At 34.6% G+C, this 14,125-nt stretch overlaps 1 protein-coding gene across 2 annotated transcripts in view; it reads right to left on the bottom strand.

Moving 5' to 3' along the window:
- The window catches only part of IPO11 (importin 11), a 231,259-nt gene that overhangs the window by 144,281 nt on the left and 72,853 nt on the right, over positions 1-14,125 (bottom strand). For both annotated transcript variants that reach the window (XM_066375687.1, XM_066375677.1), the window contains exons 14-19: positions 12,527-12,574; positions 11,644-11,749; positions 7,832-7,958; positions 4,530-4,563; positions 4,320-4,360; positions 128-244 (exon numbers count right to left, since the gene is read on the bottom strand). In XM_066375687.1, coding sequence (XP_066231784.1) covers positions 128-244; positions 4,320-4,360; positions 4,530-4,563; positions 7,832-7,958; positions 11,644-11,749; positions 12,527-12,574 — 473 coding nt within the window. The remainder of the gene's footprint in view (positions 1-127; positions 245-4,319; positions 4,361-4,529; positions 4,564-7,831; positions 7,959-11,643; positions 11,750-12,526; positions 12,575-14,125) is intronic.

The raw sequence follows: 14,125 nt of genomic DNA, 5'->3' as shown, positions 1-14,125 counted from the left end.
CCTAAAGTTAAAAGCATTTTAATCAATGTTCTAACTTTTAAACAATGTATAAAAAGCAATTAATAAATTCTACATATACCCTATTTATCTCTCTGACATTTATTTTCAAGATTTAAAACAGAATTACCTGCATATTGACTCTTTCAATCACACAAGAAAGGACATGTAAAACATGCATCTTTGTGTCACATTCTGTAACTTGCTGCAGTAGCTGGAAAAGTAGTGTAAACATGGTTTCCAAATACTACAAGTCAAAAGAAAAAAAAGGGTTTGAAATAGAAATGTGAGACCTTTACATATAGACAGACAGAAAAGGTCAAAACAATAGATAAAAGACAAAACCTCAGCATAACCTAAACAATTTCAAATTTTTCAAGTTGCCAATTTTAATGAGTTTTTTTTATTGCTGCTAAATGTGTCAGTCACTTTTAGAATTTAATTCGTGTTTCAATTTTACATTGCTAACCAATCTGTTAACAGTACTGTCACAGCTCTTCCACATATGCTTGCTGTCGTGCAAGGTCGGCTCATGAGAGCAAAACAAACCTCAATTATGGCACTTGCATACTAGCTTCCTGATACGGCTCTTAAAATATGCTGTATGGATATAAATTTTTGTAGATAAATTCTTGTAACTCTAAGAATGACAGAATATCTCTGATTTGGAAACAAAATAAACATCCTATGTCTGGCTACTAAAGCCTGTATTATAAAAATTATAGCTAGAATTAACAAATCATAGGACACCAGATACCTTAAACATATATTTGTTCTTTCAGACACTTGGTTCATTTCTATACAAATTTCTTAAAAATATTTTTCTCATCCAAAACTATCTAGTGATTCTTTTTTACTAAAGAGAATGTCTGCTCTACAAGTTCCCCGACAAAATATAGACATTTTATCGTACAATTTTTTTGCATAGCAATACTCATGAGCTATGTACTGTTTTTATTAAATTTATTGGGGTGATGTTAATTGATTATATAGATTTTTTGTAATGTTTATTGATTTCAGAGAGAGCAAGGGAGAGACAGAGACAGGAACATTGATCTGTTCCTGAATGTACCCAGACTGGGGATTGATCCGGCAACCTCTGCACTTCAGACTATTCTCTAACCAACTGAGCTATCTGGCCAGGGCAGATTATATGGGTTTTGATATAGATTTCCATGATACATGATCTGTATATTGCATTATGTGCCCATTACCCAGGGTCGAATTAGCTTCTGTCACCATATACTTGGCTCCCCTAACTGGCCCCCCACCTTTTCTTCTGGTAACCACCATACTGTTGCCTGAGTTTCAGATTTGTATCCCACATAAGTGAAATCATATGGTTCTTAGTTTTTTCTGACTGACTTACTTCACTTAGCCTTATATTCTCTAGGTTTATCTGTGTTGTCACAAATGGCAGTATTTCATCTTTGCTTATGGCTTAGTACTCCACTGTACATATGTACATCTTCTTTACCCAATCATCTATCAAAGGACACTTTACACTTTGGTTGTTTCCATGTCTTGGCAACCACAAATACTGGTGCAATTAACACAGGGGTGCTTATATCTTTGTAAATAGATGTTTACGTTTTTCGAGTAGATAACCAGAAAAGAGATTACTGGTTCATATAACTTTGTTCTTAGTTTTTTGAAGAATTGCCATACTGTTTTCCATATGGCTGCACCAGTTCACATTCCCACCAAAAGTGAATGAGAATTCCTTTTTCTCCACAACCTCTCCAACACTTGTTATTACTTGGCTTGATGACAACTACCATTCTAACAAATAATGCAGTGGTTTCTCAGTGTAGTTTTTGACTTCTATTTTCCTCATAGCTAGTGAAGGTTGAACATTTTTATACATCTTTTGGCTGTGCACATGTCTTCTTGGAAGAAGCGTCTGTTCAGGTACTATACTCATTTTTTAAATTTTTCTTTTGGGGGCAAGGAGAGAAGCATCAACTCATTGCTCCAAGTAGTTGTGCATCCATTGATTGCTTCTCAAACATGGCTTGACCTGGGATCAAAACAGCAACCTTAGTCTCAAGCTGGTGACTTCAGGATTGAGCCAGTGATCTCCAACTCAAGCCAACAATCTCAGGTTTCAAACGGCAACCCCAGCCCTCCAGGTTGATGATCTACCCACTGCACCAGTGCCAGTCAGGTAGTACACTTTGCTCATTTTTAAATTGGATTCTTTGGTGTTAAATTGTCTGAGTTCTCTATATATACTGCTCACAAAAATTAGGAAATATCTCAAAATGAATATGAAGCTATTAAAAATCCCTTAATTTTTGTGAGTATATTTTGGACATTAACCCCTTGTTAGAGATGCTTCCCATTCAACTGACTGCCTTTTTTTGTTTTGCTGGTGGTTTCTTTTGCTGTGCAGAAGTTTTTTAGTTTGATATAGTCCCAATCATTTATTTTTGTCTTTACTTCCCTTTGTTTGAGAGTCAAATTCATAAAATCTTCTCTACGACCATGGTCCATGAGTTTAGGTTTAGTCTATGTTATTTTCCATGTAATTTAGTTTCAGATCTTATATTTAAGTCTTTGATCCATTTTGAATTAATTTTTGTGCAAGGGGAAAAACTCTTTTCCATGTGGCTTTCCAATTTTCCCAGCACCATTTATTAAAGAGGGTTTCATTTCTCCATTATGTGCTTTTGGCTCCTTAATCAAACATTATTTGCCCATATCCATGTGGTTTTCCTTTCCAGTTCTCCATTCTGTTCCATTGGTCTCTGTGTCTGTTTTTCTGCCAATACCATCTGCTCTGATATCATGACTGTAGTATATTCCGAAGTCAGGTAGTGTGATACCTCTGGTTTTGTTCTTTTTCTCAGGACTGCTTTGGCTATTTGGGGTCTTTTGTGGTTCCATACAAATCTGATTACTTTTTTGTTCTATTTCTTTAGAAAATTATATTGGGATTTTGATGGGGATTGTATTAAATCTGTATAATGCTTTGGGTAATTATGACCATTTTATTTTCCCAATTAATTGTGGTTTTTTTCAACATCTTTTAATAATGCTTTGTTTTGTAGTTTTCTGTATATAGGTCTGTCATATCCTTTAAGTTTATTCATATGTATTTTACTCTTTTTGTTGCAATTACAAAACAATTTTTTAAACTTCTTTTCCTGAAATTTTACGTTAGTACTGCATTTCCCCATGCATAAGACACTCCCATGTATAAGACGCACCTTAATTTTGGGGCCCAAAATTTGAAGGAAAAAAAAAGTATTATATAAAGTTATTGAACTCAAGTTTTATTGATCATAAAATTCATACAATTCATCATCACTGTCAAAACTCCCATCTGTTAGTTTTTCCTCATCTGTGTCTGATGACGAATCACTGTCTTCAATGAGTGCAAAAACAAGTGCATAAGACACACCTAGTTTTCACACCCCAAATTTTTTGAAAAAGGTTGCGTCTTGTACATGTCGGAATACAGTTCTGTATATAGGAATTCAATGGACTTTTGTACATCGATTTTGTATCCTGCAATTCTACTGTATTTGTTTACTGTTTCCAATAGTTTTTATGGTGGTATCTTTAGGCTTTTCTATATATAGAACCATGTCATCTGCAAAAAGTGACAGTTTTACTTCTTCCTTCCTAATTTGGAAGCCTTTTATTTTTTTCTCTTTTGTGATTGCTCTAGCTAGGGCTTCCAGAACTATGCTGAATAACTGGTGAGAGTGGGCATTCTTGTCTTGTTCCTGATTTCAGAAAAAAGCTTTCAGTTTTTCACCAGTAAGTATAATATTAGCTGAGGATCTGTCATACATGGCCTTTATTATGTTGACATACTTTCTTTCGATGCACATTTCTGCCCTAAATTCACTGATATAGTTAACAAATTCTACTAAACATCGTTAAAACACCATGATGGTGTTGGGAGTTGAATGAAGAATAAAAAGTTGAGTAAGACTTAGTATTCTGCTTTTCAAGTAATTTGCAATCTAGTGTAGGATAGATATAATATACAAGCAGTAGAGGTGGATAACCTTAGGATTAAAATAGACACACATAAAATAAAACGACTACATGTTTTCTAACTGTGACAAAAGAAAAATGTTAGTGGTTAACTCCAAAATAGATGACAGACAGCTAAACAAAAACAGAATAAAGGTGAACTGTTTCAAGTAAGTTACCAATGAAAGTAATTAATTCCAAATTAATCAAATAACTTTTAAATTCATCTTTAATAAATAATACACATATATACTTTCAGCTGTATAATAACACTGAATATTCAAAATATATACGTAGAAATTGTTTTAAAACCTAGAAGCAAATATTCTTACCGGTAGAAACTGATCCGTTCTAAACTCAAAATCATCAACAGGTAAAGAACAGTTAAGGAATATTGAGAATATATGAGATTTATCAGGAAAAAAATCTATGTATAAAAACCAACTAAAATAAACCAATCAAAAATTACATTTTACAAAATAGTAATTTCAAAATGTTAAAATTTTTTCCAATAAAATATTTTAAACTTCGTTTAAGGATATTTAACTTCAGAGTTGTAGCTGTTTCAATACGAACCTAAAAGAAAGTATATCATGGATTTTGAATCATTCTAGAACTATTAACATCAATAATGTCATATGACATAAAATTATTCTTTACTCCTTTTGTTAATATTAAAGTTTCAGAACATTATCACCTAAAAATAAAAGGACATTCTCCTTATTTAGTAAGAGCTAAAAATAAAAAGTAAAGTACACAAAGTATAAGAAAACAGAGAAGCATTTAAAATATGACAAATAGAAATAAGAACACAAATTAGCTCTTTCTGAGCTAATAAAATAAAACAAAACCTATAGAAAATAGTTATGACATAAACACAGAATGAATTTTTCAGTGATTTATAAATATTTGCGGGGGATCAGAACTTGACTTTATAGAATAAAGAGCTGGAGAATGTGGTAGGAAATTGGTAAAAGAGAGTCTAACACAATTCCTAGAACATGAGTTGTTCAATAAACATGTGATAAATAATTGCAAGAAAAGAAGCAAAACAAAATTTTTAAAATCCTCTCTTAACAAGACTCTAAACATGACATTTCACAGAATAAATTCAGACCTTCTGATGGAAAATGAAACCCTAAGTATCCAGACTGTGAACTCAAACTGTGAGTCTATACACCTCTAGCCGAAACCTCAGAACAATTCCTGAAAAGATAAAAAGCTAATTCTATATTGGGGCAATCAAGTTTCATCAATATGTCAGAAACTTTAGAAGGATCCTAGAAAGCTGAGAGCAACAGGGAAATGAACAAGAAGAAACTACAGATCAACATTACTTCCAAAGAACACTGCTGCAAACAAAGAGTATTCAGACACTTCTGAGCCCCACATCAGTGAGAATCAGCCTTGGGTCAGTGTCAAGATGGTTGATTGGAGTTCTAGACCTGGACTAGCCTAATCACTTCTATAGCCTGCCCACACTAAAATAGTACGCATGGTGTTTCATCAGAAAAAAATGGCACTGTCTCAGGGAAGTGTAAATAAGGCAAAAAAAAAATAATCCTGAAAGAAAGTAATCTGCTAAGAAGAAATTGAATAACTTCATAATCTTTTATCCCTATTTCCTAATCCTTTCAATAAACATTTTCTAAGACTTGATACCATGCTAGGCCTAAGAGATAGTAATATAAATAATAATATTTACACATTGGTACTATTACTGCTTGGTACTACTCATAATACTTTTTTGTCCTCTTCTGCAATAAAGTCAAGATCACTCAATTACACAATTTGATATATTTCTTTTGGGGTTTCTTTCACCTTTTTTAAATTTAGAAATAAAATTTAATGGGGTGACATTGATCAATAAGAGTACATAGGTTTCAAGTAAACATTTCTATAGCATTTGAACTACTGTATTTCTTCTGAAATACAAAGGTGAATAAATTTTCTACAAGGATAAAAAGCACCTTCAATTTATGTGACTCCTTTTAAGAAAAAAATTCCAAAGCTCATTTTCATATAATATGGATACCAGACATGTCAGTGCAAACCCAAAACTGATTATAGAAAAGTTACTAAATTAAGGGTTTCTTTTTTCCTGATTTCAGAATGGCCTCATATTTTGATGTCAAACACAGATTTTTAAAATATTTCCTATAAAAATTGTATTCACTTAATATAAGTGAATTCAAACTTTATTTTGTGAAAACACAAACTAGCCCAGAGTTTAAAACCTGTAGCAGTGCTTTGCAGACACAAAGATGAACAAATGGAAAAAACAAAATCAAAACTTGAAAAGAGAAAGACTGGACAGTAGTAGGAGACCCATAAAAGGCATTAAGAGTCAAAAGATAGAAGAATGTCAATGCACCTTGTGTAAAATACCTGCCCATATCCAGCTGTACCTCCCACAGTGCATTCAGGATTCGCTACAGTCATGCACATGCCACTGAATATCTCACTAACTGCCTCACCACCTTAGAAACTCACTATTTCACGCTGGTAAGTCAACCTGACCATGAAGATTACCTTTTTTGCTGGATAGATAACTGTAGGACACCCCACCTACAAGCTATAAATCTTCTGGTTGAACCACGGTTTACATTTTATATAGCCTCTCACAAGGTTGAAAGAGTATGGTAATGCTAATTACTGCTTGTTTTATTGAAGGGTGCATAAATAACCTAATTAAATCCTTTTTAAAAATTACTTGTAATTTCCAAAATTGAAAAATACAATTGGCTGTGAAACTGAAAGCCCAATACAGATATCAAATATACGGTTAAAGAATCATCTGGGATCCTAGGAGAAGAAGGCTCCTCTTGTCTAAAATTCAGTCATTCTGTTTACACTGTGGTAACAGCATTCTCAAACCTTAAATCTGCCATAAGCAGTGCACCTCCTAAGAAACGTGTTCTAAGAGATAAAAGAGAGCGTGTAGAAGATGTTCTTTTTTAATGGGTTTTTCAATAAAACGTCGTAGCATTGTTGTCCTTACAAAAACATAATGAAAATGGAATCCTACTTCATGCCATGATCAAAAATAAATTCTGGATAGAATAAAGAACCAAGAGTGATGAAAATGGATATATTAAATAAGAAACAAAAAGAACTGAAGAAGGAAATCAATAAATCTGTACTAAAATTAAAAACCTCTGCTCAACAAAAGCCAACAGAATGAGAGGAGAAAGATATAAAGAGATTCAACTGCATCTGTAATGTTTTATTTCTTAATAAAATACTTAAAATGTATATTAAAAATTAGTACAGTGAAAATATGGAAAACTGGGTGGTGAGTATACAAGTGGTTTGTTATATTAGTCACTGAATTTTTCTTTTCTTGATGTAATTTTTAACTTTTAAAAAGTAAAAATTTAAAAGCCTGCCCTTTTTAAAGATGAGCCAGAAATAAGCTTAGAAGTAAAAAATTACAAAGTAGCAATTATTTTCAATCTAATACAATTTCCTAACATTTACAAAAAAAGGTTTCCACATACTGCAATATTATAAACATCTGTTCATTATGCCTAGATCAAGTTTTAGTTTATAAAATATGGATATCTGACATTAATAAGTCAAATTACTAAATACTAAAGAAAAACTATAATATTTCAAATAACCAAAAAAAATTCACTCAATTTGCATTATATTTCCCTAGACCTAAAAATAATGTTAAACTTTCATGCAACTAGTAGATATACAGATGTACTCTACCTAGTGGCCTCTGATATTATAAAATTTATGAAGTTCTAGTCTAAGAACATAAACCATTTCTCAATTTGAAGTTTAACATAGGTTAAACTTATAAAAATAACTCTTTTTAGACATTTAAAGAACATACCACTAAGTCTTGGTCCTGAAGCAAATTGCAAATTGCCTCATATAACATGGGTCTTAAGTCAGACTTGAATTTCACAGAAATCCACTGACCGATAAGCCAAATCACCCTGCGTCGCAATGGCTTGTACCTAGATAGGGAAAAAACGTGCAATTAAAATGTTAAATATTTTAAGAAGTCTATTTCACTTAGTATATTTCATCATTTAAATCTAAAGTGTAGTATAAAGCAATCTACATTTTTATATAAAAATGTTAGGTAACTTCTAAATGTTCCACAGTACAAATTCTAATAATGTTCTGATCTAAAAATTTAAACTTTTGGCCCTGGCCAGTTCGCTCAGTGGTAGAGCATCAGCCCAACATGTGGATGTCCCAGGTTCAATTCCCAGTCAAGGCACAGGACACCTAGGAGAAGCGCCATCTGCTTCTCCACCCTTCCCCTCTCGCTTCTCTCTCTCTCCCCTCCTCCTGCAGCCATAGCTGGGTTGGAGCAAGTTGGCCCCAGGGCACTGAGGATGGGTCCATGGCCTCCACCTCAAGCGCTAAAAAGAACTCAGTTGATGAGCAATGGAAAAATGCCCCAGGTGGACAGAGCATCACCCCCTAGTGGGCATGCCAGGTGGATCCCGGTTGGTATACATGTGACAGTCTGTCTCTGCCTCCTCTCCTCTCAATGAAAAAAAAAAAAATTAAACTTTTATAGGCCCTGGCCGGTTGGCTCAGCAGTAGAGCGTCAGCCTGGCGTGCGGGGGACCCGGGTTCTATTCCAGGCCAGGGCACATAGGAGAAGCGCCCATTTGCTTCTCCATCCCAACCCCCCTTCCTCTCTGTCTCTCTCTTCCCCTCCCGTAGCCAAGGCTCCACTGGAGCAAAGATGGCCCGGGCGCTGGGGATGGCTCCTTGGCCTCTGCCCCAGGCGCTAGAGTGGCTCTGGTCGCGGCAAAGCGATGCCCCGGAGGGGCAGAGCATCGCCCCCTGGTGGGCAGAGCGTCGCCCCTGGTGGGCGTGCCAGGTGGATCCCAGTCGGGCGCATGCGGGAGTCTGTCTGACTGTCTCTCCCCGTTTCCAGCTTCAGAAAAATACAAAAAAAGAAAAAAATTAAATTTTTTAGGTAAATATAAATCTAATTATTTTGTATTAAAGAATTGTAAACTATTGTAGATATGGACATAAAAAACAAAAGTCCATTTCTGTTCCTCAAGCAACCAAAACTAGCTAATGTCCCAAACCCTAGGGATAGTGAGATCTAAAACGTAATAATAAAGGAGCTCCTATATTCAATTATCCAATTCCAATTCTGCTAATCTCATAAATATTACTTATGGAATATTGTGAGAGAGTCTAGGCTTATAAGTAATATTTGTGTAAACTTACAGTGATTTCAGCTAAATTCTCTAATTTTGTTAAGAGTTATGCAACTACAAAATGTGAACCAGAGTATCAAAAATAATGATTTAGATTTTAAAAGTTGCAGAACATCTACAGTAATATGTATACACATTTCTCTTTTATGGTCATCTTTTCTTAAGGAAGTAACATTCCTTTAGGCAATGAGAAAAACCACAGAGTGGTAATTAATTGTGACAAAATGGTACTTATTACTGGGTGTAAATGGAAAAAGGTAATGAATATACTACATTTTTAGAAAATTAGAATCTTATATGATGATCAAGTACATAGAAAGAATTATTCATCAAAGATGCAAAATATGTGTAACTATCCCTGCTCTCGAAAAGTTTATCACACCACTAAAGAATTTAAAATGCAAAGCTCTATACTAGGATTTCAGGAAAGGAAACGAGAATAGTAGGCAGGGGGAGATGGGAATTGAACAGCCTATATAAGATAAACTGTATTCTGGGCAGAAAACTGAAAAAAAAAAAAAGCCATTTCAAAGGATAGGGACTCTTTGAACAAAGTCACAGAGGTGGAAGTAGGCAAGGCTTTTACAGAGTTAATGAAGGAACTGCAGGACCATCAATTCTAGACTGATGTATTTGAGATTATCACATTCAACATTCTATCCCAGACAGAAAGAATGAAACTCAGAAAGACCCAGTTTCAAGATCACAGTCACTTCTAGGCAGAGTTAAGATCAGGGGTCAGTTTATTCCCCAAAGTGTGGTCCTTGGACCAGCAACATCATTATCCCAGAAGCATGACAAAATCACACAAACTAACCCAGACCCCAACTCATAAGCTAAACTTGAACCTGAATTTTAACAAGATCACCAGGTGATTCATACACACTCTAAAGTTTGAGAAATACTCAGATCAGCTCTGTCCAAAAGAAACATAGTGCAGCCAATATGTAATTCTAAATTTTCCAGTACCACATTAAAATAAGTGAAAAGAAAGGGGTAAAAGTTTAATAGTATTTTCATTTACCTCAATATATCCAAAATATTATCATTTCAATAGGTAATAAATACACATTGTATACTGCTACAGTATTTAAATTTTAGTTAATTAAAATTAATTTCCTCAGTTGCACTAAGTACATTTCAAGTGCTCAATGGCCACATGGACTGGCTGCTATACTGGGCAGTGCAGGTCTAGACTAAATAGCCTCTAGCAGTGGTCAGCAAACTCAGTCAACAGAGCCAGATATCAACAGTACAACCACTGAAATTTCTTTTGAGAGCCAAATTTTTTAAACTTAAACTATATAGGTAGGTACATTCCTTATCTAGGTAGCGCCTGCACGTGGTATTTTGCGGAAGAGCCACACTCAAGGGGCCAAAGAGCCGCATGTGGCTCGCAAGCCGCAGTTTGCTGACCACTGCTCTAGGGTTAAGGACAATCAAACCGACTTTCCATCTCCCTAATGAAGGCATTCTCTATATCAAAGGCTCACTAAGTCCCTAAGAGCAGAAACACAATCCAACTTATTCATTCACCACTGGCTATAGGAAATGGCAAATTTCAAGTGTTGAAAATATCTGTTGACTGAATAAATGATTCAATAATTGAATAATAAATACTATAAACAGCTACTTCTGATCAAAATTACTTTTAAAGCACCAGATCTACAATCTATGGATATTAGTACCTATTTACAAAACTATCCATGTATGGATGGCCTTCTATTCATTCATTAATGTAGTCAAGAAATGTTAACTGATCTATGACTATATTCTAGGCATTCTGATAGGTAGCACATCTATTGAAATAAATCAACAAAATAGAGCTTTTCAAAACAAGAAAAAAGATCTCTTAAAATCCTTTTAAGTCTCTAATATTAAGCTAAGAAAAAATTTATGAAAACTATAAAAGACCTTTTTCCTTCAATTTTACTCACTCAGTACCCTAAATTAAAGTATGTTCAAATGCTTTTTGCCATTGTGTCTATTCATCCTATTGTACCCTTTCCCAAGACTTTGTAGTATGCTTTGTGTGATCCCACCCCTTTCTGGATGTGAATTTGTTTAAGCTACTTCTGACACTAGACCTACGCCCTGCCAAATCTCCAATGGCTTCCTTTAGTATACACATTTTCTTTTTTCTTTCCATGATTCAGAGATCTCCATCTCCCCTCACCACTGCATGAAATCTCAGCTTTTCCTACACAAACTATCTTTCCTAGCATCGAATACTTCATAAATATTACAATTCAGATTTAAAGTAAAATAACAATAACAAGCTCTTTTACTTATTTTTGTTATATAAGATTCACAAGCCTTATTCCTTTCTAAACTAGACACTATCAGCTAAGTCATACCATGACTCTTTTTAACTTTAAACAATTTTCTGTCTTCATTAAAAAATCACTATGGTAAAATAAGCATATAACAAACAAAGTTTTATACTTGCCTATTGTGAGTGACTTGTAATTCTGGAAGAAGTTGGTTTTTGAACCACTGATCAAAATCAACACTGTCAAAGAGCTCATAAGCCGCTAATCCAACAGCATTGTACACTAAAAAAAAAAAAATTGAGAAAAAAAATTTTATTTCAGACACTGGTCCAAATGCTAAGTGTCCTGAAAAGAAACGGACTCTTAGGATTTACTTTGAAACACGTGATGTATTAATAAAGGGAAATGTAAAATATGTTAATCATAAAAATTATTTAAAGACATTTTAGAAACATTAAGTTACTTTATTTTGTTTTTCATAAATACTCATTAGTGCTTTCAAACAGAAAATTACATTTAATTAAAAATATTCAAGTCAAAGTATAAAAATTATAAAAGAGCATCTGCTTCCAAACAGGTACAAGTTTTATGATTGGTTCCTACTTACCCTCTCTCCAGCCTCATCACTCACAAACCCCTTCAACTGCATGTTTCAATTAAACTAAAATACTCCCAGTTCAAAACATAACTATGCTTGCTCTCTTTCCCTCTTGGAACTACTCTGGCTTCTGCCTGCAACCCTCTGCCCATACCGCCCCATCCCCTGCTACCTATCACATATTCTTATTCTTGTTTTCTCACATTATACTTCTTTTAGAGTCTTCCTCGAGGCAAACCAAAACTGGCTGTAAACCAATTTTCCACAGTACTATCTGATTATCAATCGACTTTAGCATTAATCAGCTGGTACTATGAGATAAACAACTGTATGCTCTCTCTCATCAGATAGTTTGTGTCTCTTAAGTACTCTTAGATCCTAACTCCCAAATATAACACCCGCCATAAAACAGAAACATTATCTACTAAGAAAATAAATGTTTCTAAGTCACTTTAACATACCAGCATCTTTGATTAATAGTGCATTCATATCTTCCACGTTAGTGGGCCCTGAAAAAGTATCAGTAAGATTAAATTAAAAGTCAGAAATTATATAACACTGTTAATAGTTAAATAATTAATTTCTTACGTAAAAACAACAATGATCAACTGTTAAATTAAATAAAATCAGTAAAATTAAATAAGATTAATAAATACCTTATTTAAACTCAATTTGTTAGTTTCTTGATTCAGTTAAGCACAATATATTTTATGATATTAAATACACACTGCTCACAAAAATTAGATATTTTTAAATAAATATGAAGTGATAAAATATTCCCTAATTTTTGAGAGCAGTATACATATAAGTGTAAAGGGAAAGTCTACATTTTGTTTTCAGTACCATTAGGGAACACAGGTACAACATATAAATATATTACATATAAAACATAATACAGCCCTGGCCGGTTGGCTCAGTGGTAGAGCATCGGCCTGGCGTGCAAGAGTCCTGGGTTCGATTCCCGACCAGGGCACACAGGAGAAGCGCCCATCTGCTTCTCCACCCCTCCCCTTCTCCTTCCTCTCTGTCTCTCTCTTTCCCTCCCACAGCCAAAGCTCGACTGGAGCAAAGTTTGCCTGGGCGATGAGGATGGCTCTGTGGCCTCTGCCTCAGGCACTGTAATGGCTCTGGTTGCAACAGAGCGACGCCCCAGATGGGCAGAGCATCGCCCCCTAGTGGGCATGCCGGGTGGATCCCGGTAGGGCGCATGCAGGAGTCTGTCTGACTGCCTCCCCGTTTCCAACTTCAGAAAAATACAAAAAATAAAAAAATTTAAAAAAAAACAAAAAAACATAATACAACCTAAAGAAAACATAACATGTAGCATATTTGTACAATGTTATATCAAGCAACATTCCAGAAAAACAAATGCCACAAATTGCTAACTATTGTATTATAACCTTGATTATCAAAGGAAATTCTTAAAAGAAAAAATATAAATCCCACAACAACAAAAAAAGGAAATTCACAAAATACTCTATAAACATAAAAAATAAATTAAGTTATGACAGTACATTAATAAGTGACAAAATGAAAACTGCAAATGCAGAAAGTTTAGAATAAAAGGCTGACAGTCTATGCACCACTATCCAAAAAGGGGAATGCAATGGTTAAGACATGAGAAACACAATTTATTTACTAAGTACGTTTCTTTAGATTAGATTTGTAGCAGTTTCTCAAAACTCAATTTTTCCCCTTGGTTTATAATGTAGTTATTCTGGGGGTGGGGGGGTAAAGCCTAATAAAAAGCGATTGATCCTCTAACTATTACAAATAGGAATCTCCTTCCCTACAGAGATTCTCTTGCTGTTTCTTCCTTACATCACCACCTACTCAATTCTTGATACCTTACAACATGATTTCTAGCCCAACCAATCAAATAATCTATTGTCTCAGAAGATTCCGCTGCCTTCTTTCCTCTTAAGGCACTGGACACTTCTGACAACACGCTCTTCTCCAGGATCCACCCCATACATCTCTTCAGACCTCTGGGAATGCATCAGACCTGGCTGTTTTGCAAAGCCATCATGTCCTCATAACCCTGGATGCTGTCCTTGATC

This window comes from Saccopteryx leptura, chromosome 1 (assembly GCF_036850995.1).
Source record: "Saccopteryx leptura isolate mSacLep1 chromosome 1, mSacLep1_pri_phased_curated, whole genome shotgun sequence".
NCBI lineage: Eukaryota > Metazoa > Chordata > Mammalia > Chiroptera > Emballonuridae > Saccopteryx > Saccopteryx leptura.
Note: the sequence above shows the minus strand (reverse complement) of the source record. Positions and strands in the feature narration are given on the sequence as shown.